Raw genomic sequence first — 23870 nt, 5'->3', positions numbered from 1 at the left:
AAGAGGTTTCACATGCCGAGATTCCAAATATACGACAGGAAGTCTGACTGTAACTTTCACGTCGGCTTATACCTGAACTCAATGGCATTATACACCGGGAACGAGTCGTTGCTCTGCAAAGTGTTCCACTCATCCTTTGGGGAAATCACATCAGACTGGTTTCACAAGTTGCCGAAAAGAACTGTGAAAAGCTGGGAAGGTCTGGCCGAGATGTTCGTGACTAGATTTGTGACAAACAAACTACAGCCATTAAGGGTAGACGCCCTGATGGCTCTAAGAATTGGCGATGATGAAAACCTTAGGGCCTATGCCAAAATGTATTATAAGGTGTTCAACCAAATACCAGGATGCAACCAAGAGGTAGCAGTCGTGTCTTTTAAGAATGGCCTGAAAGATGATTACCTACTTCAAAAATCACTGGCAAAGACATTGCCAAAAAGTATGGAGGAACTAATAGCTAGGATAAAGAAGTATGCCAGAGTTGAGTAGGACACACCGGGAACAAAGACATCCAAACGAGAGAAGAATGGCTCGCCGAAGCGAGGCCGAGGTCATAATGGATACAATAAGCAAGAGACAGGACTGAGGGCTACACAGGCAGTCACTACTATTCTGGATCCCGGTCTACAAAGTCCTGGAGAGGATCAGGAACCAACCGTATTTTAGGGCACTAGAGAAGACTCCTGGCGAGTTTATAGGAAGAAGTCTAAGGAAGCACTGTGTCTACCACAATGAGAATGGGCAACTGACTCAGGGGTGTAGAGCCCTTAAAACACATCTAGAAGACCTAGTAAGACAGGGTCATCTAAGGGACCTGGTAGATGAAACCAAGACAAGGGAAAAGCAAGCGAGACTACTTCAGGCACCAGTAGCACCACCTCCACCAGCACCACAACCGCAAGCAGGAGAACCTTGAGTGATCAATGTGATCCACTCAAAGGTCAATGAAAACAAGATACGTGGGGAAACTCAGAGGGTAAAACACTTGCAACATGTGTACCAGGTCCGGCAGAAGAGACCTAGGGCAGATGGGTGCATGGACCAGTGGTGTCCTTTACTGAAGATGACCTAGAGATGATGCAGCATCCACACAACGATGCCTTGGTAATATCCCTCTAGATTGGGGAGTGCCAGGTAAAACAAATTCTGATAGACTAGGGCAGCTCTTGTGACATCATGTATGTCAGATGTTACAAGGAGCTCGGCCTTCACTAAAATGATCTGAAACAATCCAATGGTCCAATGGTCGGGTTCAATAGAAAGCTGACGTGGCCCCTGGGAGCAATAAGTTTGGAGGTACAAGCTGGCACCAAAAAGGTAAAAACTAAGTTCACAATAATTGACACTCCTTCCCCTTACAATGTTATCCTGGGAAGTCCATGGCTGCATGCAATGGGGGTTGTTCCCTCGACATTGCACCAGCTGTTGCGATTCCCAACAGAACATGAAATTGTGGAGATCAGAGGGGATCAAGTGCAGGCAAAGAATTGCTCCATGGCAGCAATGAAATCCACCTGCAACATACGAGAAGCAGAGGCAACAGAGATTGAAGATGAGGACAGGGAAGTCCTTGAGGACGTCGGCAAGGAACCAACTGAGAAAAATGAAGAAGCCCTGAAAAAGATCTTAGTCTAGCAATGGGATAAAGAACGCTTCTTCCTCCTCGGCTCAGGCTTGGCCGAGAAAGAGGAAAGGGAGTTAGAAGCATTCTTGAGAGCAAACCTTGAGGTGTTTGCTTGGACACCGTACGAGATGCCTGGCATTGACCCCGAGGTCACTTGCCATAAACTGAATGTGGATAGGTCGGCTAAACTTGTCATCCGTGAGCAAGAAGGCCGATGTTAATGCATGTTGAGGTAGTAGAAGAGGAAGTGGATAAACTTCTAGAGGCCAGAGCCATTCGAGAGGTAAACTACTTGACATGGTTACCAAACACGGTTGTCGTAAAGAAAAAGAATGGGAAGTGGAGGGTCTGCATGGACTTCACCAGCCTGAATAAGGCATGTCCCAAAGACAGTTTCCTACTACCCAAGATTGACCAATTGGTGGATGCCACTTCAGGGCATGGAATGATGAACTTCCCAGATGCTTACAAGGGGTACCATCAGATAGCCATGTATTCCCCAGAAGAGGAAAAGATTGCGTTTATCATCCCAAAAGGGTTGTATTACTATAGAGTTATGCCTTTTGGGTTGAAGAATGCTGGAACAACTTACCAGAGGTTAGTGACTAAGATGTTCAGACATCTAACAGGCAAAACAGTGGAGGTTTACATTGATGACATGGTCATGAAGACCAAGGAACCTAAGGATCATCTGACCGACCTAAAGAAGGTCTTTGACATCCCAAGGACATTTCGGCTCCAACTCAATGCATCAAAGTGTGCATTTGGAGTTGGGTCAGGGAAATTCCTGGGATACTTGGTCACTAGAAAGGGCATTGAGGCAAGCCCGGATCAAATCAAGGCCATTCTGGAGTTAGAGAGCCTAACGTCGGCAAAATAAGTGCAGATGCTGACTGGAAGGGCAGCAGCCCTAAACAGATTCATAAGCGGAAGTTCTGACAAATGTAAGCCTTTCTTCTGTTTAGTAAAGAAAGCCACAGACTTCTTATGGACAGAGGAGTGCGAAGTCGCCTTGGCCGACTTGAAGAAATACTTGGCCACAGCTCCAGTCCTCTCAAATCTAGTACCTGAAGAGGAGTTGTTCTTATACTTGGCGGTCTCAGAGCATGCAATAAGTGCAGTGATAATCAGGGAAGATAAGAGAGAACAAAGGGCAGTTGACTACGTGAGTAAAATCCTAGCAGATGTAGAGACCAGATATCTACCTTTGGAAAAGCTAACACTAGCTTTGGTAATGGCCTCTAAGAAGCTTAATCATTATTTTTAAGCCCACAAGATTATGGTGTTAACTGAGCATCCTCTAAAATCCCTATTGCAGCAAGGAGATTTGACAGGCAGGATAGCTAGATGGGCAGTGGTGTTAGGCCAATATAACCTGCAATTCAGACCCAGAACAGCAATCAAAGGTCAAGTTTTAGCCGACTTCGTGGCCGAGTTTACACCAGGTGCCATCACACATTAGACTCCGTTGAGCTGAGGTACATGATGTCCAGGTGAATAAAGAGAAACCCAGCTGGGGACAACAAAACAAAGGAAAGAAGAGAAACTCAGGCCTGCAGTATTTACGTCGGTGACTTCTTCCGTCTATTTGTTGACGGAAGTTCTAATCGACAAGGAGCAGGGGCAGGAGTAGTGCTTGTATCACCGGATGGGCAGATGCAAGAGCAATCCATCCATTTGGGGTTCAAGGCCTCAAACAACGAAGCAGAGTATGAAGCACTGATCACAGGGTTGAAGTTGGCAACAACAATGGAAGCCGACAAGGTAATGGTCTTTTGTGACTCCCAACTTATCGTCAACCAGGCAACAGGCGAATACGTAGCCCGAGATGAAATGATGGTGGCCTATGTAAAGGAGGTGGGCAGACTAATGGCATTGTTCCAAAATTGCCGACTACAGCAAGATAGCCGAGATGACAACAGCCATGTTGATGCCTTGACCAACTTGGCTAGTGCAATGAAACCAGGAGAGGCAAGGACTATCATGGTTGACTACTTTCCAGGTCAAAGTGTAGAACCACTGAACACGGAGTACGAAAGCAATGTGTGTGGAGATGGGACCAAGCTGGATGGACGCAATAATAACATTCCTTAAAGAGGGAAAATTGCCAGATGATCATAAAGAAGCACACAAGATCACAGTGAAGTCGGCAAGATTCAGTCTGACAGCAAAAGGACATCTCTACAGAAGATCTTTTACCGGTCTCTTTTTGAGGTGTGTGCATCCTTCACAAGTTCAAGACTTTTTATATGAGATACATGAAGGAGTGTGTGGAAGCCACACTGGGGGCAGGTCACTTGCTCATAGGGCCATTACTTAGGGGTACTGGTGGCCCTATATGCAGAAAGATGCCGAAGCCTATGTCAGAAAGTATGAGAAGTGTTAGAGGTTTGCATCTTTGATACACCAACTGGCAGCAAACTTGAACCTAGTGTCCAGTCCTTGGCCATTTACCCAATGGGGCATGGATCTTGTTGAACAACTGCCTCAAGCAACTGGACAAAAGAAGTTCCTATTGGTGGCAACAGATTATTTCACCAAGTGGGTTGAAGCTGAACCCCTTGCAAAGATTCAAGATGTTGATGTGAAGAGTTTCATATGGAAGAACATCATCGCCAGGTTTGAGATCCCAAGGGCAATAGTAGTAGACAATGGCACACAGTTTGATAGTAAGCTAATGAAGAGCTTCTATGCAAAGTATACGATTAAGAATTACTATTCCATTCCAAGTTTTCCCCAAAGTAATGGACAAGTGGAAGCATCCAACAAAGTTATCTTAGATGGAATCAAGAAGAGGCTGGAAGCAACAAAGGAAAAGTGGGTGGATGAGTTGCCCAGTGTACTCTGGGCATATCGGACCACGCCGAGAAGATGAACTAGAGAATTTCTATTTGCCATGGCTTTTGGCATAGATGCATTAATCCCATTGGAGGTCGGCATCCCAGCGATCAAAACCCAGGGAGTAGAAAATGGAACTAATGATGAATTTTTAGCCCGAGATCTGAACTTGTTGGAAGAAATAAAGGAGAAGGTAGTAATACAGCTAAGAGCATACCAGCAGCAGCTCGCCAAAGCTTACAACAAAAAGGTCAACCCACGAGAGTTTTAAGTTGGGGATCTCGTCCTGAGAAAAGTCGTTGGCAACAAGAAGGATCCCAGAAAGGGCAAGTTTGGCCCAAATTGGGAAAGGCCTTATAGAATCATCTCGGTCCTAGGCAATGGGGCATATCGGTTTGAAGACAGTAAAGGCAAAGAATTGTCAAGACCTTGGAATACTTGCAACCTGAAGTTCTTCTATCATTAAGATTTTATTTTGTTTCTCTCTTTAAAATCTTTTGTTATTAGTCGAAGTAATTAATAAAATTTTAGCTTGACTTTTGATTTCAAACTTGTGTAAAAACGATTGACCAGTCACTTAGCGATGTTTCTGATTGAAACATGACAAATGACTTAGACTTATTATATGGCAGAATTGAATTATACTTGCATATAATAAAGTTGAACTAAGTCGGCGATGTTTCTGATTGAAACTTGACAAATAACTTAAACTTATTATATGGTAGATTTGAATTATAATTGCATATAATAGAGTTGAACTAAGTCAGCAATGTTTCTAATTGAAATATGACGAATGAATTAGACTTATTATATGGCAGAGTTGAATTATACTTGCATATAATCAAGTTGAACTAAGTTGAATTCACCTAGATTTGCTATATCAGCAGAATTAAAACTTTGAAATGCACCAAGTACATATCAGTTAGATTAACAGAAACTGAGGTTGATAACCTCGGTCAGTCTCTGTTTGAATCAGACCTCGGCGAAAAGATCATAGGTATATACTTAATGTGAACATAAGTGAAACTTAAGCTCACATTAGGGGGCAGAGAATTGGAGAATAATGCTTGGAAGTCGGAATTTATAAACTAAAGCTGGTTTAACACTTGTTGAAATTTTAAGAAAAATTTAAAAGTTGAAGCCAAGCCAAGGTCATTGGTTTAACACTTATTGAAATTTTAAGAGCAATTTACAAGTTGAAGTTAAGCCAAGATTATGTTAGAAAGAAGTACCTACGTACTTGCCGAGATTACCATGTTGTTACGTCATGGTAACTGAAAGTGAAGTGGCATGTTTTAGATAAACACTTGTGAAAACTTTCTTTTAAAATGTTTTAAAGTGTTGAACCAATGCCAAGATAAACGAGTCAGTGGATATATCCGAGGTATTTTACCCCAAAGAGATTGCACAGTTAAGGTGTACTCTGAAAACATGCAAAATATTCTAAGTATGGAAGCCTACAAGATGGACAAGCATTCAAACACTTAGTAAAAGCAAGAGGAAGCTGTACTTGCATTGAAAGAAGAAAAAGGGCACTTCGGCCTGAAAATGAGACTACTTGTTCTGGTTATAAAAGTGGTACATCGGCCAAATATGAAAACTGAAAACGTTGTTTAGAAAATTACTAAGTACAAAGAAGGAGTCAATAACAAGACTACTCGGCGTTAACAGCAGGCTGCTTTTCGGCCCTAAAAGATAACTTGGGAATCTCATCGGCAACCTTCTCAGCCTCGAGCTCGGTGTCAATCTCCCAAAGAGTCTGATTAATGCTCCTCTCCACAATTGGCACCTCGGATGTTGTCTTATGGGGTGAGGCACCTTTGGATACCTCGTCTTCCTCATCCTGAGTCACGTCTACTTGCTCAGTCAAAGTTGGGGACTTGGCCCCAGCAGCTTTGGCCTTCTCAGGCTTGTCAGCCTCGAACTCCTCCTCGGACTCAACCTCGTCCTCAGATTGGCTTGGAGTAGGTGGGAATGGTAGGATGATGCGGCTATTTTGTTGGAGAGGCGAGTCCTTAGGGACAGCCAACTCTTTTAAAGCAGTCATCCAACCATGGGTGAAACCCTTGTTGCATGCCTGTTTTATTTGCTTCTTGTAGTCCTCACGGACGTCGGCTGCCCCTCGGCATGTGTTTTCTCGTCCGCTGCCTTGATCTCGGCGTCCTTTGTGGCCAGGGCAACAATGAGCTCGACTTGGGCTTCGACAGTCTTCGCTTCGGCCTCCTTGTTTTCAGCTTTGAGGACCTTAGTGACGGCCTCAGCAGCTCCTGATTTTTCTTCAGCCTCATATTGGGCCTGTTTTGCTACCTTGGCCTGATCTATGAGTGTCTTGATCTTGGTCTCGGCTCTGTTGACGGTCTTCAACAAATTAGCAGTCTCCTTGGTCTTGTTGACCAACTCCTTCTTGATGTCGAAAGCCTGCATCGCGAAGGAGTGGGCGTGCTGGATTGCCTAGAAGAAATGAACAAAACAAAAGTTAATAAAACGCTAAGTATGGAAAAATAGAGTATGGAGAATATTAAGTGTTAAGGGCTTAGTTGAATGGAGTGCTGTAACATTAGAGCGAAGTTTTCATATTCGCTGACCTCGGCGTTGCGTTCAAGGTCTTTTGGCAGAAGCAAGGCAGTAGAGAGGGCGACGCTGACTTCAATGTCAATCGCGCTATCGTCGACTCTGACTGGCTTGTCCTCAATGGTAATTGGAAAGGCCCAGGGGGCATCGGATTTGAGAGAACTCGAGGTGGCCGCAGAGTCCGACCTCGGCGGGCCTCTTCTCTGCGGCAGAGGAGGTCTTCTCGCCCTCGGCCAATCTTGAAATTGGCAAGGTGTCCTCAGTGTCAATCTGAGTTACCGTTGCCTTAGCTTGGGCTTTCTTCACCCTTTTTGCTTTGGTTTTGGCTGGGATTGCGATGGTGAAGATTGAATAGTGACGATGTTGGGGATGTCGGCCAGAAAGTCGTCTGCTACAACTTTTTTACGACCCATCTCATCAGCGTCAATGGCAACGGTGACCTTAGTGCCGAAATGGATAGCTGGAAATGTAGTTGGGGGATTGGCAGGATCGTATGAGGACCCCTCAACACTCCGGCGTCGTCGGCTACAAGTTCTGCCTGCTGGTGCAAGCAGTGGAGTACGACGTCGGCGTTGGCGTTGAGAGGGTGAGATCAGTTATGGAGCGGAGGTTAATGGTTGCTCCACAGGACCAGATGTTGATTCTTGGTCGGGTCTGGATGATTCGGCTTGGGAAGTTATTGTTGAAGTAGGAGACTTACTCTTCTTTGGGATGTTAGGCAAAGTTGATTTGTATGTTGGGATGAAATTCAGAAGCAAAAGAGCCTTGCTCTGATTAATATGCAAGTCTAGCAACCTCTTAAAATCTTTGTTGGGAAAGAAATTTTTGCGGAAGTCCTTTGAGAGCTGAGGAAGAGCTGCAAAGACAAAACGAGCAAACGTTAGCACATACAAAAGTATCAAAATATAAAGACTTTAGAACGAGAAAAATGACACCTGGCTCTTACCATCTCCCTTTCTGAATACTGATCGGCTTAAAGGGTACAGATGGAGGTCATCATCTGGTGGGAACTACCAATTACCCGAGACAATGAAATAATCGTCTCCAGCACCCTTGTTAGAATCAGGGAGGTCGGCAATGAGTTTGTATTCAGTCGACCTCGGTTTTAAGTAATAAATGTAGCCTTTTTCTGACTTAAGGCCACACATGGTATAGAAGCACTGAATGTCGGCTAGGGTAATCTTAGCGTTTTCTTTTTTGGCTAAGGCAATTATGCCGTTGATAACTCGGAAAGATTTAATGGCTACTTGCATCGGGTTAAGCTTATAGTAGTGAAGGATTTGGCGGAAAAGGATGTCAAGGGGAAACCTGAGTCCGCACTTAATAAAGGCTACTACTGGAACATGATTGAGTCCTCATCTCCAGCCAACCGAAGGTGGACGTCGGCAGGGATGGAGAACTCTTGCCTAAAGCGTTCAAGCTTCTCTGGGGTGTCTATCCTCCACCAAAACATTCCCATAATGTCGGCTAAGTGGGGAGGGTATTGGATTTCAGAAGGAAGTGGTTTGCTATGGTTTAGAGGACCTCGGCAAAACCTAAATGAATGCTGGGGCAAGAGCTTTGAGGATCTAGGGGGAATTGGTTTCAATTTTTCCTAAAGTTTGTAAGTCCTAGAACAAGTCCCAAACCTAAGACTACAGAAACAAGGATTGAAGGCAAGAATTTGGAGAACACAACAAGAAAAATAGAGATTCAGACTCAAGAAAATCGGAAGGAGTTCATGAACATTGCATAAAATATAGATGTACACAAAAACAAGAACAGTGACAAGCTATCAAGAACGTCAAAGTGAATGGACAAACATATGTGTATATGTGTGTATATACAAGCAACAAATTGTACAAAATTAGAATCATGAAACAGATGACACGTAGGGGAATTCAATACACAAGTGAACCATTCAAAAGCATGAACAGATTTGCAGTAGCAGTATGCAGGCATAACAGTTTAAAGCGAAACAAAAAATTGAAATAGGAGGAACAGTGGCTTACCGAAGAAAATAAGGCCGGTATGAAGTATGCCGGTGTCAGACAGTGGCAGTGAGCAAAGAAGTGCAGTAAAAGCCTCGCCGGAGGGGAAGAATGAAAAAGTTGCAGAAAGCTTCAAGAATGAAAATAGAGGATTTGGGAGATGAAATATTAGAGAGAGAGAGAGAGTTTAAATGAAAATGAAAATGCAAAAGTGAAACGGCGAAGAGAGAGGGAAGTGTTTTTGTCAAAACACGAAAAGGCGGCAAAACGCAATTAGTGTGCCTAGGACGATGTGCCTGTCAGGCGGCGTACACAAATGTGATGCAACTTAATGGTGTGTGTCAGGTACGGTTCAATAGGGAAGAGACGCGTGGCAAAACGGTTGAAATACCGTGCGTGACGGCTCATACGCGTGTTGAAACTCTTGGAGTTCTTGATTTAATGAAGCAATAACATCGGCTAGGAGGACGATCTCGGCTAGAGAACTTGAAAAAAACTTGGTTCTTGGTTCTAAGGCATTGGTGCAAACACACTAAAGTGTTTATTATATGAAGGCCGATGTATGGTACCCTCAGTAATGAATGATAGAACAAGCTTAGCCGACGTGCTATGAGGTTCAACTGATATAGGTTCCATCATCTCAGGATGTCGAGGTGATAGAACCTAAGGGGCAGTTGTGGGAACATATTTTTTTATAGCAAAACGTGGCCAATGTTGCACCGAAGTGCCAGCCGAGGTGCCACGTGTCCTTGACTTGACGCCGAGGTAATCTCGGCTAGGCTAAGGTTATCTGCGGAGATACCAGAATCTGAGATGAGCGGATAAGTTATAAGAGTCCTAGAATAAGGGAGGACTTCAGCATAGATAAGGATAAAACTCTTAGGGAGTTTATCATTATCTATTTGAGAGTCCTTGATAGGCATTGAGCCAGAGTCTATTGAAGCTAGGCTTCTACAGGGATCAGGTCAGTGTTGGTTATAAAAATAAGGCACTTTTGCTATCTTTGAGAGATAATTGACTTGATCGTCGGAGTATCCCCGGATGGAAGAATCACCGCCGGAGTCTTTTCTTTCTGTGACAGGTCGTTCGGGCGCTATCTATTCTGCCAGTGTTCTCCAGCTGAGTACCTGTTTGGCAGTTGGTCAGAAAACAACACACACATATATATAACTATATTCTTTTCTGAATACAAGCATTGTTTGTAAAAAAAAAAATTATTGACAATACTTGTAAGTAGCTTCTATAAAATAAAAATTAAATCAAAACTAAAATTGATAAATTAATTGAATATAAGATTGATGATAACATAAGAAAAATTAAGTAGATTAATGATATTATTAATTAAATTTTTTTTTTTGAAAACTTAACAAATAAATTTTCATCTTTAAAAGTAGTAAAAAGTAAACTTAAATAAAAATAAATTTACAATACGAAGAATTAAGAAATAATTAATTAACAGTATTTTAAAATTAAAAAAAAATCAATTCTAAAGCCGTCAAAATGAGCTTGGAAACAAAGAAATATTTTGAAAAATTGATTAAAAGTTGATTTTTTATTTATTTTTTATTTTTAATAAGTAAAAAATATAAAAATAATATGATTTAAAACAAATTAAAAGTCAAAAGCTGACTTTTAAACAACTTTTCAAATGAGTCCAAAATGTAGAAAATGGGTCACAGTTAATTTTTTTAGTAACTATATTTTATCCTGAAAAATTAAGAGAATTTAAAAAACAAAAAATCAATTGGCAAGAGAGAACGGCTTGTTTGGTTTGTGTTTATATAGTAATTTTTGAGTTAAAAAGTACGAAAATTTGTTTAGTTTTCTTTTTTTCAGAAATAATTTTGAAATTTTTTTTTGAGGAGAGAGTTTTAAAAAAAGTGATTGATTTGATGTGTATGAAAGAGATAGTGATTTTGGAAAGAAGCAAACCAAACAAAATTTTGCAATTTTTTTTTAAAAAAATTATTTAATTTAATTACTCTTAAAAATTTATTTGTAAAAAAATTTTTCCAAAAATTTTTCTCAAAAATAAACAAAACAAGGCCACCAATTATCACTTTTATTTATGTCTGGCTACTTCACGTTACAGTTAATGCTCATGCCATCATTACGTTTTATGTCTTGTACCCAAAAAAAAAAAAAAAAAAATTGCAAAAAATGTTCATGCCATCATCCTCCTGGTGGGAATAAATTAGGGATATACTGCACGGACCAAGATTCCCTTCAATCTAATCCATGATAAGTCGTCCTGTGATTGATGGAGATGTGTATAAATTCATCTAAGGCGAAGTTTAGGTAGACTAAGGTCAAGTTTGGGTACTTCTAAAAAAGTCAAAAAGTTAAAAAGTTACTCAAAAAGTTAAAAAATTAATACTATTCACCAAAAGTCAACAATTACGGCTGCACAAATTCAAATTTTTCCCTACAAATCAATTTTTACAATTTTTTATTACACATTTTTCAATAAAAAGTCAAAAAGTTAACCCAAACATCCATATTTTCAACCTCAATTTTTTAGTCCAAAAAGACAAAAAGTACACTTTTTTAGTCTTCCCAAACTTGGCCTAAATAAGTCTATACTTTTTATATTTTTATCTTTTTTAAGTCACATCAATCAATATCTTCTCTTTACTTTTCTATACATCTTTTTATAAAAAGTAAAAAGTAAACTTATTTAGAACATCTCAAACAACCTCTAAATATCTAATTATAAATATAGTATATATATATATATATATATATTAGGATATTTTGAGAAGTTGGTAAAAAATTAATTTTTTAACTTTCTTAATTTATTTTATCTTTTTGTAAGTAAGTTATGTGAGAGATGATGTGACTCAAAATTAATAAAAAGTTAGAAATTAACTTTCAACCAGCTTTCCAAAAGAGTACATTATGATTTCATTAAATTCAATAAATAATATGATAGGGATAACATATGTCATTTTTTTAAAATCTATTTGATTGTAATAATGGAATGGGGACTCCAATTTATGGTTGTAATAGATTCACATTAATTAATTTTAATATAATTTTAAATAAAAAACAGTTAAGAAAATCTTTAGTAATTTTACATTTTTGGAAATTTTAAATTTTCATTAAATGCTAGAAGTTATTAAATGAAATGGAAATTTTGATTCCATTGCATCTATGAAATAATCAAGAGCAGTCATACACAATGGAGATCAACAAATATAATAATGAAGAGTGCGATACCGTGATGGTAGATAGAAGTATTAGAGGAAGGCACATACCTAAATTGATGTGGGTTAGTGTAGTAAATATAGATATAAATCTCTTAAATTTGACTAATCAAATGGCCGTTGATAAAGTCAAGTGGAGAACAAGTACTCATATAGTCGATTTCATTTGATGTAACTTAAGGCTTGGCTTGATTTAGTTTGGTTTGGTTTGCATATGTGAAGCAATCAAGAGTAGTCAACCCTAAGGGATTGACCTAATTGATGCAATATAGGGCCTAGGAGTGTATTTTCTCTAAATCTCAAATTTAACTCTGAGTAGAAATAATCTGTTCTTTAAAGTCACGTCTGTGAATTCTTTTCGAGATTTGTCTGATCTACATAAATGGGATGCTTTCCGTGAATTCTGAGATTAGTTGAAATCCAGGTAAATAAATCCCAACATCCAATATAAAAAATAAAAATAAAAAAAACAATCAAATTAGACCAAAAATTTACTACAGTAACTTATTTTCATAAAGCATGATAGTATCACCGATTAATGTGAAATTTTATATTGCCGTAATAATTGAAATGGAGACAAACTGTCCACCTGATTTGACTAGTCGTTGATACTATGGGATGTTGTTAGTTAAGAATACCCTATTCCAAAATATCCTTTGACTATGTCCAATAGTTTACATAGAGTTATTTAGGTTTCGTTTGGAAATCATATTTTTTAATCAAAAAGTTTTTAAATTAATTAAAAAATTAATAATTCATATTAAAAAATTAAAATTTTTTTTTTCTTTATATTTTTTGCACATCTTTTCGTAAAAAGTTAAAAATTCATCCCAAACATACTAGTTTTTTTTAGCTCATATTTTAGCCAATTAGCTAAAAAGTTACTAAATTAGCCTGTTCCCAAACAAGACCTTAGTGGGTGTTTGAGAAGTGAGTTTTTATGTAAGTTTTTTTTAGTTATAAGATATTATTAGATTTTTTTTTTTTTTTGTGTTTGGAAAGATAGTTAGATTTTTTTGTGATTTGATGTAATGTTTGTGAGAGAAAAAATAAAATAATTATGGAGTTTGATATGATATTTTATTTAGATTTGTTTTTTTCGATTTTGTAAAAACTATCTATTAGTGAAAAAAATCTAAAAAAATTATTGCCAAACACCGCCTGTCTTAAATTTTTATACAACTCAAAATTTTCAAATAATTTAATAATTTTAAATAAATTAAGACAAGACGACAGAAAATATTAGAATAGCAATTATTAATCCCATAAAGTAAACGACAAAAATGTGACTTTTCTGTGTACTATACATAAAAAACTAAAGTCGACAATTATGTTAACAACACAAAAATCCAACATATAATTATGTTAACAACACAAAAATCCAACATATATAGACTACATATGGATAGATGAAATTTTGCATTCAGTTGTGTAACCCATTTATGATTTCTTAATGCATCGTTTGAAAAGGAGGTTGATATTTTGATTTTTTTAATTATTTTAGTTTGAGGTTAAAAAATTTAGTTTGGAAATAATTTTTAGCTTTTTTTTTTAGAGAAAAAATGTAATGGGACTAAAAAACTTGGTTTGAGAATGACTTTTGACATTTTTGTGAGAGAAAGAATGTAATGATTATGATTTAAATGTGATATTTTATCTTATTAGATTAAAATATTTATTTTATTTTTTGTAATTATTTTAGCCAAAAAAGCCACAAAACCTTATTTCCAAACATAGGCTAAACATATTCTACAGTTTAATATTATGGGTTTTTGATTTCCTAAACATGTTCTAAAGTTTAATATTCTAAGAAGCACTCGTGTAACCCATTTTTGATGTTATGGATTAGTGGGTGTTAAAGTTGTGGTTAATATAAAATAATCAAGAGTGCTGATTTTGGATTTTTCTATGTCTGGAGTGTGGTTGCTGTAGTGTGGTTGGATTTTGGGGTTGTTGTTTTTTGTTTTTCTAGTTAGCCTCCGTGTAAGAAGTGGTTGATTTTTTGTCTTTTTGATTTTTTTAATTATTTTAGTCTGAGCTAAAAAATTTAGTTTAGGAAGAGTTTTTTGACTTTTTTGTGAGAGAAAAATGTAATGATTATAGGTTGGATGTGATATTTTATTTTTTGTGACTAAAATAACCTATTTTGTCTTTTTAAATTGCTTCTAAACTATTTGTTTTTGTTTTTGTGTTGTTTTGGGTTTTTTTGGTTTAAAAAAATAATAATAACATTAAAAAAAAGTAAAAAATTGTGGAGGTAAATGGTTGGTTGTACAAGTACGAGTAACAATAGTAAAAATATTTTGTATTGTCTGAACCTTTCTCGATGCATTACATCTTCTTGTACATTTAATTTCATAATTTTAATGAAATTCTTACTTTGTTAATTAAAAAATATATATATTCTAAAGTTTAAGAAGAAAAACAAAGAAAAATCCAAGTCAATAAGGGTCAACTTAAGTTACATTTGGATTTCATTTGTTATGCATGTGTTCCTCATTTGGCTGTCTATTTAAGGAACAAGCTATTGCCAATCCTAGCAAGTATGTTGGCATTTCCGATCACACCTTAATCAAACACACCAACCCACAAACCACAAGCCTCTTTAGTTTACATAGTAAAATCTTGTCACAATATGGCCCTAAACTCGCCCTTAGGTTACTCAAAAAGGGCATACGTGACATTTTTAGCAGGGAATACTGATTATGTGAAAGGTGTGATTGCATTGGCTAAGTGTTTGAAGAAGGTGAAGAGTGCTTACCCTCTTGTGGTGGTAATCTTGCCGGACGTGCCGGAGGACCACCGTAAGATCTTGAGGTGTCAAGGTTGCGTGGTGAGAGAGATGGAGGCAGTGTATCCACCGGAGAGCGAGATTGAGTTTGAAAGCCCATACTATGAGCTCTGGTACTCCAAGCTTGGTATATGGAAGGTAAGATAAGCCAATGAACGGCCGTACTATGGTTACTGCTACTATTATTGACTTGCTGATTAATAGAAATTCTTGAGACACTAACTTATCATTTTTAAAAATTATTTTTAATGATATATTTGACAGGTGTCAAATTTTAATTAGTTAAATATTTTATTATGCAGGGTCTAATTTCAATATTATATTATTAGGGGTCATTTGGGGGTAATAAATTAAGAGATGTAGCATTATTGTGTTTGTTAAATAATGAATTTTTTTTTTAATTAAATACTTTTTTAGATAGGAAGTAAAGAATTAAGGAGAATTTTACAATACACACTCATTATCATATATATCTTTAGTTATTTCATTTTGTTCTTTAGTTATGATCAATTCTTTTATGTAGTAATGACACTATTTTGAAATCTTTAGTTATACTTCATGAATGTTTAGTTATGACTTCTTTTTTTTTTTTGTTTTTTTTTTATTATTTTAAGTTATGACTCAAAAAATATGAAATTATATATAAAAAAATATAATTATAAAGTGCATATGGTACACACCTTTCGAGGAGTGTATACTATCGTCATTTCCAAGAACTAATTTCAATGTCATATATTTGTAAGACTCATAATTCGACTAGGAAAATGATATGCAAACCCACTTTTTAGACTCACTCCATAGACCTAATGATATGTAAGAGAGACAATTGACTAATAACTAGAGAAAATATGAGAGAGAAAGTTGACTTAGATATTTTAATTGATTACTACATTATTGAGTTTAAAATTTGGGCCTAACTTTTGCACTTGAATAAGAATGCTCACTGGATTAATGTGGCATAAATTGCAGTGATACATCTATATAATTTTTTCCTCTCAAAATTTCTCAAATGAGGTGATAAAATAGAATGCATGTAAGGAGAGTTTTAAGAAAATATTGAACTGTGAGTCAACTTTTTAAATTTTACTTGCCATGTCATTCGGGGGGTTTAGGGGGAGGAACTGTGTTAACGAATCAATTTTTGTGGCATAAAATATACCAGACCTCTATTTGTAATATTTTTTAACTGAAAATAATTTCTATAAAAAAGAAAAAACATTTACAAACAAGTCCCATTTTATGGATCATTTTGTGATTGTTTATAAAGGAGCATGATAATGTGACATTGATTTTGATTTTCAAAACTTTAAGACATCAATTTTAAAACTGAAAAAATTCTGTGCAAAATTGAAAAAACTAAAAAAAACTAAAACATTTAATGCAAAATTGAAAATTTTCTATCTATGAAGGAGTATGAAGATTAAACATTCTCGTGCAAAACTAAAAAAATTCTCAATTTTAACTGAAAAAATAGATAATATTTTAGTTCTAAAATTGAAAAAAAAAACAACTAATAATGCTATCAGTTTCAAAAGTGAAAAAAAAAATTGAGAAATTTCTCAATTTTACTGGATAATTTCACAAACTATGAAATTGTCAAATTTTGTACAATTAAAAATAATATTTTAATTTTTTAAAATTTTATATTCAATATTAATCTTGTTTAATAGATCTCATTGTGTAGACTTGTGAAATATAAATTTTATTTAAAAATAAATATGTATAATAAAAGTTATAAAATTTTTAAGTTTTGAAACAACAAAATAAATAATGAGTGAGGAAAAGTTGTCTAGCGCTCTTGGGGTATTGTCACATGTTACCTAAAAGAATTGTGATTGGTGGAGACAATTTTGTATTGGAATATAGGGCATAATGTTTAGTAATTTGTAGATAATATTATCATGTGGTATACTTAGAACACTTAATAATTTTTTTTAAACAGTTAATGAATTGACGCTTTTCAATTCTTTCTGTGTTTTTATAAGGGTAAAATAGTCATATAAATAAAAATCTTTTGAAAATGGGATCTTCTTGGTTAAAAATAATGAAGTAGAGCTAATAGAATACCAACCTTACAAATAGGAGATTTGAATAATTAATCTCAAAAAGAATAATTAAAAATTATATAAAACTTTTTCTTTGGACTGGTTTGACAAATGTTTTTTTGCAATATTTTTGTTGATTTTTTTTTAAAATTTTTAATTACATTTTTTCTATTTTTTTTTTTTATCAAACTTTCTTCTAAATTTTAGGTCTTAGACGAGGAGTAGACCTCTTTTCTTAAATCAATAAAAACCAAAAAAATTGGTTTTTCTTACTCAATTTTTTTTTTTATTTAGTTACATTTTTTTTTATGGAAAATGATTGGTGGCCCTAAAAACTTTGCCCCTAATGCCCCTAATTTCCAATTTTGGAAACTGTTTTCTTTTTTTCTTTCTTTTTTCCTTTTTTTTTTTTTTTTTTTTTACCTAAAGTGGAATTTCGGGGCATTCGAGCCCCGAAATTTAGGGCCCTCAATCACTTCCGTTTTTTTATTATTCAGCGCTGCTTGAGGGCCCGAATTTCGGGGCTCGAATGCCCCGAAACTTCCACTTTAGGTAAAAAAAAAAAAAAAAAAAAGGAAAAAAGAAAGAAAAAAAGAAAACAGTTTCTAAAAATGAAAATTAGGGGCATTAGGGGCAAATTTTTTAGGGCCACCAATCATTTTCCTTTATTATTTAAGTTTTTTTTTTGAATAGTGGTGGTGATGAAAGTGGTTATGGATGGGTGGTGATGATGTGTCCACATCCTCTCCAGCTTTTCAAGATTTAGTTACGTCACCCATAACAAAACATCTGACACTCTCTGTCCCACATCACATCCCACCACTCACACACACTCTCTCTCTTTCCTGTTTCTAATAAAAAATTAAAAAAAATATTTTAATCTTTTTAATTTTATTTTCATAATATATAATTTTTAATATAAAATTTTAATTTTATAAAATTAATATCATTAAAAATATACCTTTAAAATGAGACTAAATATTAAATATATTTAATAAAAAATTAAAATAAATAAAAAGTAATTACTATGTTTAGTTATTTTTTGAAATTATTATTTTTTAAATATAAAAATTAATTTGATGAAGTAAACACACAAAAATCATATATTTTTGAAATTCTCAAAAATAATCTTCATTCCAAAAAAAAAAAAAAAATCAGATGAAAATAAAAAAAACATGTCGTATTTGATTTGCACCTATGTACAGATTGAATTTGTGTATTTTTTTTTTAAATGCACAGATTAGATTTGTGTGTTTTTTATTTCCTTTAAAAAAATTATTTTGATATGATTTTTTTTTTTGGAATGAAGATTGTTTTTGAAAATTTAAAAAATATATGATTTTTGTGTGTTTATTTCATCAAATTAATTTTTATATTTAAAAAATAATAATTTCAAAACATAACTAAACATAGTAATTACTTTTTATTTACTTTAATTTTTTTATTAAATATATTTAATATTTGTCTATTTTAAAGATATATTTTCAATGACATTAATTTTATAAAATTAATTTTTATATTAAAAATTATATATATTATGAAAATAAAATTAAAAAGATTAAAATAATTTTTTAAATTTTTTATTAGAAGAGAGAGAGAGAGTGTGCGTGTGTGTGTGTTTGTGTGAATGGTGGGACATGACGTGGGACAAAGAGTGTCAGATGTGTTGTGTGTTGAATGAATTTTAATTTTTTTTTATAGTAAATTTGAGTTGTAGATTTTGTTATGAGTGACGTGGTCAAATCCTGTCTGTCGATTGGAGGGAGAGCTGAAGAGATGGGCTGGAGAGGATTTGGACTCGGTGATGATGGAGTGATAATGGAAAGATATTGGTGGTGGTGCACTGATGGTGACTACAGCATATAAAGATTTTTAAGAATTAAATTATTTTTTCCTATTGTCTATTCATTTAAAGAGAGAATGGAAGCAGTCCATTTTCTCATAAGAAAAAATAGAAGAGTATGTGAACGTTTTTGTATAAAAATTTGAAAAATACAGTGTACATTAAATGATGATCTGAATTTTACTCCAAAAATGAAATAGATAGTGTTGATTTAAAGTTTGTGAAATATGAGTCATATTTAGAATAATTATAATTCATAAATATATTTTTCTAAATAACTTTTTGAGTACTTTTTCTAAATTCCTAATATTGTCATAAAAATTTTGTATAGAATCATGCGATATTATTATATGTCATTTCATTTTAATTCAAAACAAATGACTAGACATTTTTCTATTACCGTTTGTGCACAACCGGGTGCAACGGCTAGTTAACTAATAAAATACAAACATATTTGCTTTTTATTTATTTATTAATTTAAAGATAGCAATATTTGCTTCCTTTCAACAAGTAAAGGTTAGCATTTTTTTAACATAACTCCCTCACACGAGAATATAATAAAATAGAGAGTATAAAATAATTGTAAAGTAATAAATATATAAATGATTTATGTGTTGAATTGTGCAAATAAATTTTTTACCATTATCATTTTACAATTATATTTCTTACTCATCACTTTTTTCAAAATTTTTCCCCATTAAATATGTCAATTTAAGAGAATTGTGTTTGATTGATCAGATTACATAAAAATTGGCCTTTCTTGGATCAAAACATAGTAATTAAACAATAATAATAATAATAATAATAATAATAATAATAATAATAAAATACTACACAAAATCTAACACAACCATCTCAAATAAGTGAGTTATGTAAGGGAGTTATATATGATTTTATGATCAAATTCAATTCACATAAAAAAATCAAAAAAATAAAAATAAATAAAATTGAATTAAAAAAGGTCCAATTACAGATTTTGGTGGTTTAATGTGTAGTTAGAAGAGTACAAGAAGATGATCTATCTGGATGCAGACATCCTAGTCATGGACAACATCGACCATCTCTTTGAATTGCCTGATGGTTACTTCTATGCTGTCTCGGACTGCTTCTGTGACAAGTCATGGAGCCAATCACCCCAGTACTCGATTGGGTACTGCCAGCAATGCCCAGATAAGGTGACATGGCCACCTGAGATGGGTTCACCTCCACCTTTGTACTTCAATGCCGGAATGTTTATGTTCGAGCCTTCTCGTGTAACTTATCAGAACTTACTTAAGGCTCTTCACATCACTCCTCCTGGACCCTTTGGAGACCAGGTGAGTTATCCACGTGTATATCACTATCATTTTAATCGGGAAATATTACGATGTATAATGCACTGAATGTAATTTTAATATAAAATTACATAAGTTTTCATGACCTTACCTAAGTAATTTCATAAAAATATATAAGTTGAACATAAATTTGCAGAAGTTCGTAAGAATTTACGTGATTTTTGAATTTACATAAATTTGTGTTCAACTTATATATTTTTGTGAAATCACTTTTATATATTTCTGAAAATTTACGAAATTTTATGTTAGTGTTATATACTACATATATTACACACGAGAAAATTTTCCATTTCAATTAGATGGTTTCTTGTTGTCTTTTTTAATAGATTTTTTTTTAATAATTTTTTTTTTTTTTATAAAATTACAATACTTTTCACTTCTGTAAGAGTAGAAGACTATAAGAATATTTATAAAAAACTAAAAATAAAATAGAAAAGTTCACTAAAAACAAGAGGATTCTTTGCTTTTCTTTTTGTCTATTGTGTTTTTTTTTTTTGAAAAATATACTTTCTAAATCTTTCCAGACTAGAAATGTGAAATCTCGTATTTTTTAGATATTAATATTTTAATAAGTAATATTGGTGGTTTATTATAATATTTTAGTGGTGAGATTTTTAAAAATATATATAATTTAATTTATTTCTTTGATTTTATTTTATCTCTTTTATATCTATTTCATTATTATTCATTTCTTTTTGAAAATAAATTTGATCGTATTACCCATCTTTTTCCAACCTTTCAATTCGTCTTTTGATGGGATTGACAAATTGAGAAGTAAAAAATAAAAAATAAAAAAATATTAGAGACGTTAAAAATTTTATCAAAATTTCTATCAAATATCTAGGATCCACACCATATAGATCTTACACCTATATAAAATAATAAAAATTTTAAAATCCCTCACATTTAAAAAAAAAAAAAAAACCGTAGCCGATTGCACATGGCTATTAAAATTGAGCAAGGATCCTCTCCATTACTCACTACTTGATGGGCCATTGGGTCCACTTTTGGGCTCAATTTCGATTATTCAAATTATTCACATTTTAGAATTTATCATGTACATCATATCTGTAAAAAATCAAATTGATCGAATATCGAAAGAATTAAAAACCGTTTATTAAAAAAAAATTAATAAACAATTTTATTGTTTAATAAAACTTTTACTTCACGTGATTTTTGATATTTGATTGATTTGATTTTTTACAGATATAATATACATGACAAATCTTAAAATATGAATAATTCAGATCATTAAAATTGAACCTAAAAATAAGTTCAATAACCCACTAAAATAAAGACGTAATTTTTTTCGCCTATACCAAATAGAGATATGTCGTCCACAATAAAAATATATTTAGACCATAAAATTTTTATTATTATATTATTATTGTTATTGTTATTATATCAATTTAATTATTATTGATTTAGACAGTGGGTTTCATTATTTTTTTGTTTATTTTTTGGAGAGAAATGAACAAAGTGTCCACCAATAAATGAGATAAGTAGGTTGCAATTATTTGTTCAATCACATTATTATGTGCATAATTCATATTCTATTTGTAAAGATAGAATTATACCTTTTATAAATGACAGGATTTATTGAACAAGTTCTTCAGAAACAAGTTCAAACCTATTCCCGTGATCTACAACTTGGTTCTTCCAATTTTATGGCATCATCCGGAGAAAGTTGAGCTTGAAAAAGTTAAAGTGGTGCACTACTGTGCAACTGTAAGTATTTTAAATTTATATTATATATATTTGATCACAGAATTAGACACAACACTTTCATATTGGGCTGAGACCTACATATTTAATAGATCTCTTATGTGAAAGAATTGTGTCTAATTCTGTGTACTTAGTATTTTTCATTTATTTGAGCGAATCCATAGTTTGGTAGACGAGAAACCTATTTTCTCAACCCTTTTCTCACTTTCATTTCCAAAAAATTAGGGGTCAAAACCATGGAACTACACTCCGAAAGAAGATAACATGCACAGAGAAGACGTCAAAATGTTGATTGCAAAATGGTGGAATGTTTATAATGATGAGTTGCTTAATTAATTTCAAGGACAAAGATTATGTTCCAACTATTTACTATAGATCTACATTTATCTGTTCTATAAGTCATGCATGCCTACTAAACAATATGAAGAAACCTTCCACGGTGGCAATGAAAATAAAATGGTGGACAGATTGTTGTAGTTGTAAGTCTCTGTATTTTAAAACAGTTAAGTTATGTTTGGGTCATGAGTTTTTTAAAAGAATTGTGTACGGAAACCCAAAAAAAAATTGATAAGAATTTGAGGTGAAGAAAATGTTTCTTTCCCCCCTCATTTTCTTTTACCTTAAATGTGTAAGATTCAAAAATAGTATAAATGTTCCAGGCTTTCTTTATATTTTGTTGATTTTAGTTGTGTAGCCAGTTTCGTGAATAAATTTGAGTTGGTATCTTTCTTGTGAATGATAATCAAAAAATAAATATTTGTGTGGAGATTTTAAAAAAGAAAATTTATAAATCAGATATACTCTACAAAAATAATTACTTACAGCAATTTTGATATGTTTTGACCCAATGGTTATGGGCCAAACAACAGGCCTAGTTAACCCCTCCTCAAATTATTGCATATGTGGCATCTACTCTCGGCTATTTATGTCGAAATTCAAACTCAAGCGATTTTTAAGAATTAAATATTTTAGCTGAAAATTAAAAAGTTATTACAATTTATCAAATCATTGTTTTATAAAATGTTAAAAAATCACTACAAGTCAATTCCCAAATGATCCTTCAATTTGACAGTTCTCTTTCAAAATAAAAATATCCGGCAAGTAATTTGGTATTACGAAATCCATCGGACAAATTAATTGGAACGTCAATCGTTGTCAAAGACAACAATTGATTATGAACTATTTTCTATTTCTTATGTTGATTGGGTAGATTTATGTCGGTGGATTATGATTTCTGAATTTAATATAATTGTTCTCATAAATGTAAATACGAAGCTGCTGCAGAGGTCTAATTAGAGCTGCTGCAGTACAGCTCTAATTAGCTGGCGAGGTATAAAAAAAAAAAAAAAATAGTGAAGTAAAAGACAAAAAAAGGGGAATAAAAAGACAAATTAATGCTCAATTAGAACTCTATTTTGAGAGGTCTGAATCATTTTTCATGTAAATAATCCACTGCCGGCCGACAAAATAAAGGATATCAATTTTTTTTTATAAATTCCTTTAAATTTTTACTTTCTAATTTTTTTTAAAAAAAATTATTAAAGACAAAAAAATAATAATAATTAAAAAGTCAATCTAAAAAATTACATTAAATTGGCTCTAGATTCCGCTTGAATCTAATCTGTTTACTAGCTTTTTTTTTTTTTTTTGTCAATAAATAAAAGAGTAATTATACTAAAAAAATATTTACTTAACCTAATACGCCACGAATAATATTAGGGATCATAAAAAAAAATATTATGAAATACATTATGAAAATTTTTCATTATTTGATTAATATATGATGATTTATTATATGTATAATTTAAAAATAAAAAATCTTTTATGATTATTTTCATGATTCTTAATATTACTCAATAGGCCACTGATTCAAAATAACTTGAAAGTCTAACAATTAATCTGCCAAACCCACTGAACCAAGCC

General features: G+C 33.6%; 1 protein-coding gene across 1 annotated transcript; it reads left to right on the top strand.

The window, feature by feature from the left end:
• Positions 1-14728: 14728 nt before the first annotated feature.
• Positions 14729-22618, top strand: LOC114282083 (galactinol synthase 4). Its single transcript, XM_028224720.2, has 4 exons — positions 14729-15138; positions 19884-20204; positions 21816-21950; positions 22173-22618. The coding sequence occupies exons 1-4, from the start codon at positions 14845-14847 to the stop codon at positions 22281-22283; spliced, it is 861 nt and encodes a 286-aa protein (XP_028080521.1). The 5' UTR covers positions 14729-14844; the 3' UTR covers positions 22284-22618.
• The last annotated feature ends 1252 nt before the right edge of the window (positions 22619-23870 follow it).

Source organism: Camellia sinensis, chromosome 10, assembly GCF_055761805.1.
Source record: "Camellia sinensis isolate YWXY chromosome 10, ASM5576180v1, whole genome shotgun sequence".
Lineage (NCBI taxonomy): Eukaryota > Viridiplantae > Streptophyta > Magnoliopsida > Ericales > Theaceae > Camellia > Camellia sinensis.
The sequence above is the reverse complement of the archived record's forward strand: the minus strand, read 5'-3'. Positions and strand labels throughout refer to the sequence as shown.

Excerpts from the sequence above, each read along its gene's own strand:
- LOC114282083 (XM_028224720.2), top strand. The coding sequence starts at position 14,845 with ATGGCCCTAAACTCGCCCTTAGGTTACTCAAAAAGGGCATACGTGACA. Across the intron at positions 15,139-19,883 it reads CCAAGCTTGGTATATGGAAG|TTAGAAGAGTACAAGAAGAT; the intron begins GTAAGATAAGCC and ends TTTAATGTGTAG. Across the intron at positions 21,951-22,172 it reads TGGTGCACTACTGTGCAACT|GGGTCAAAACCATGGAACTA; the intron begins GTAAGTATTTTA and ends CCAAAAAATTAG.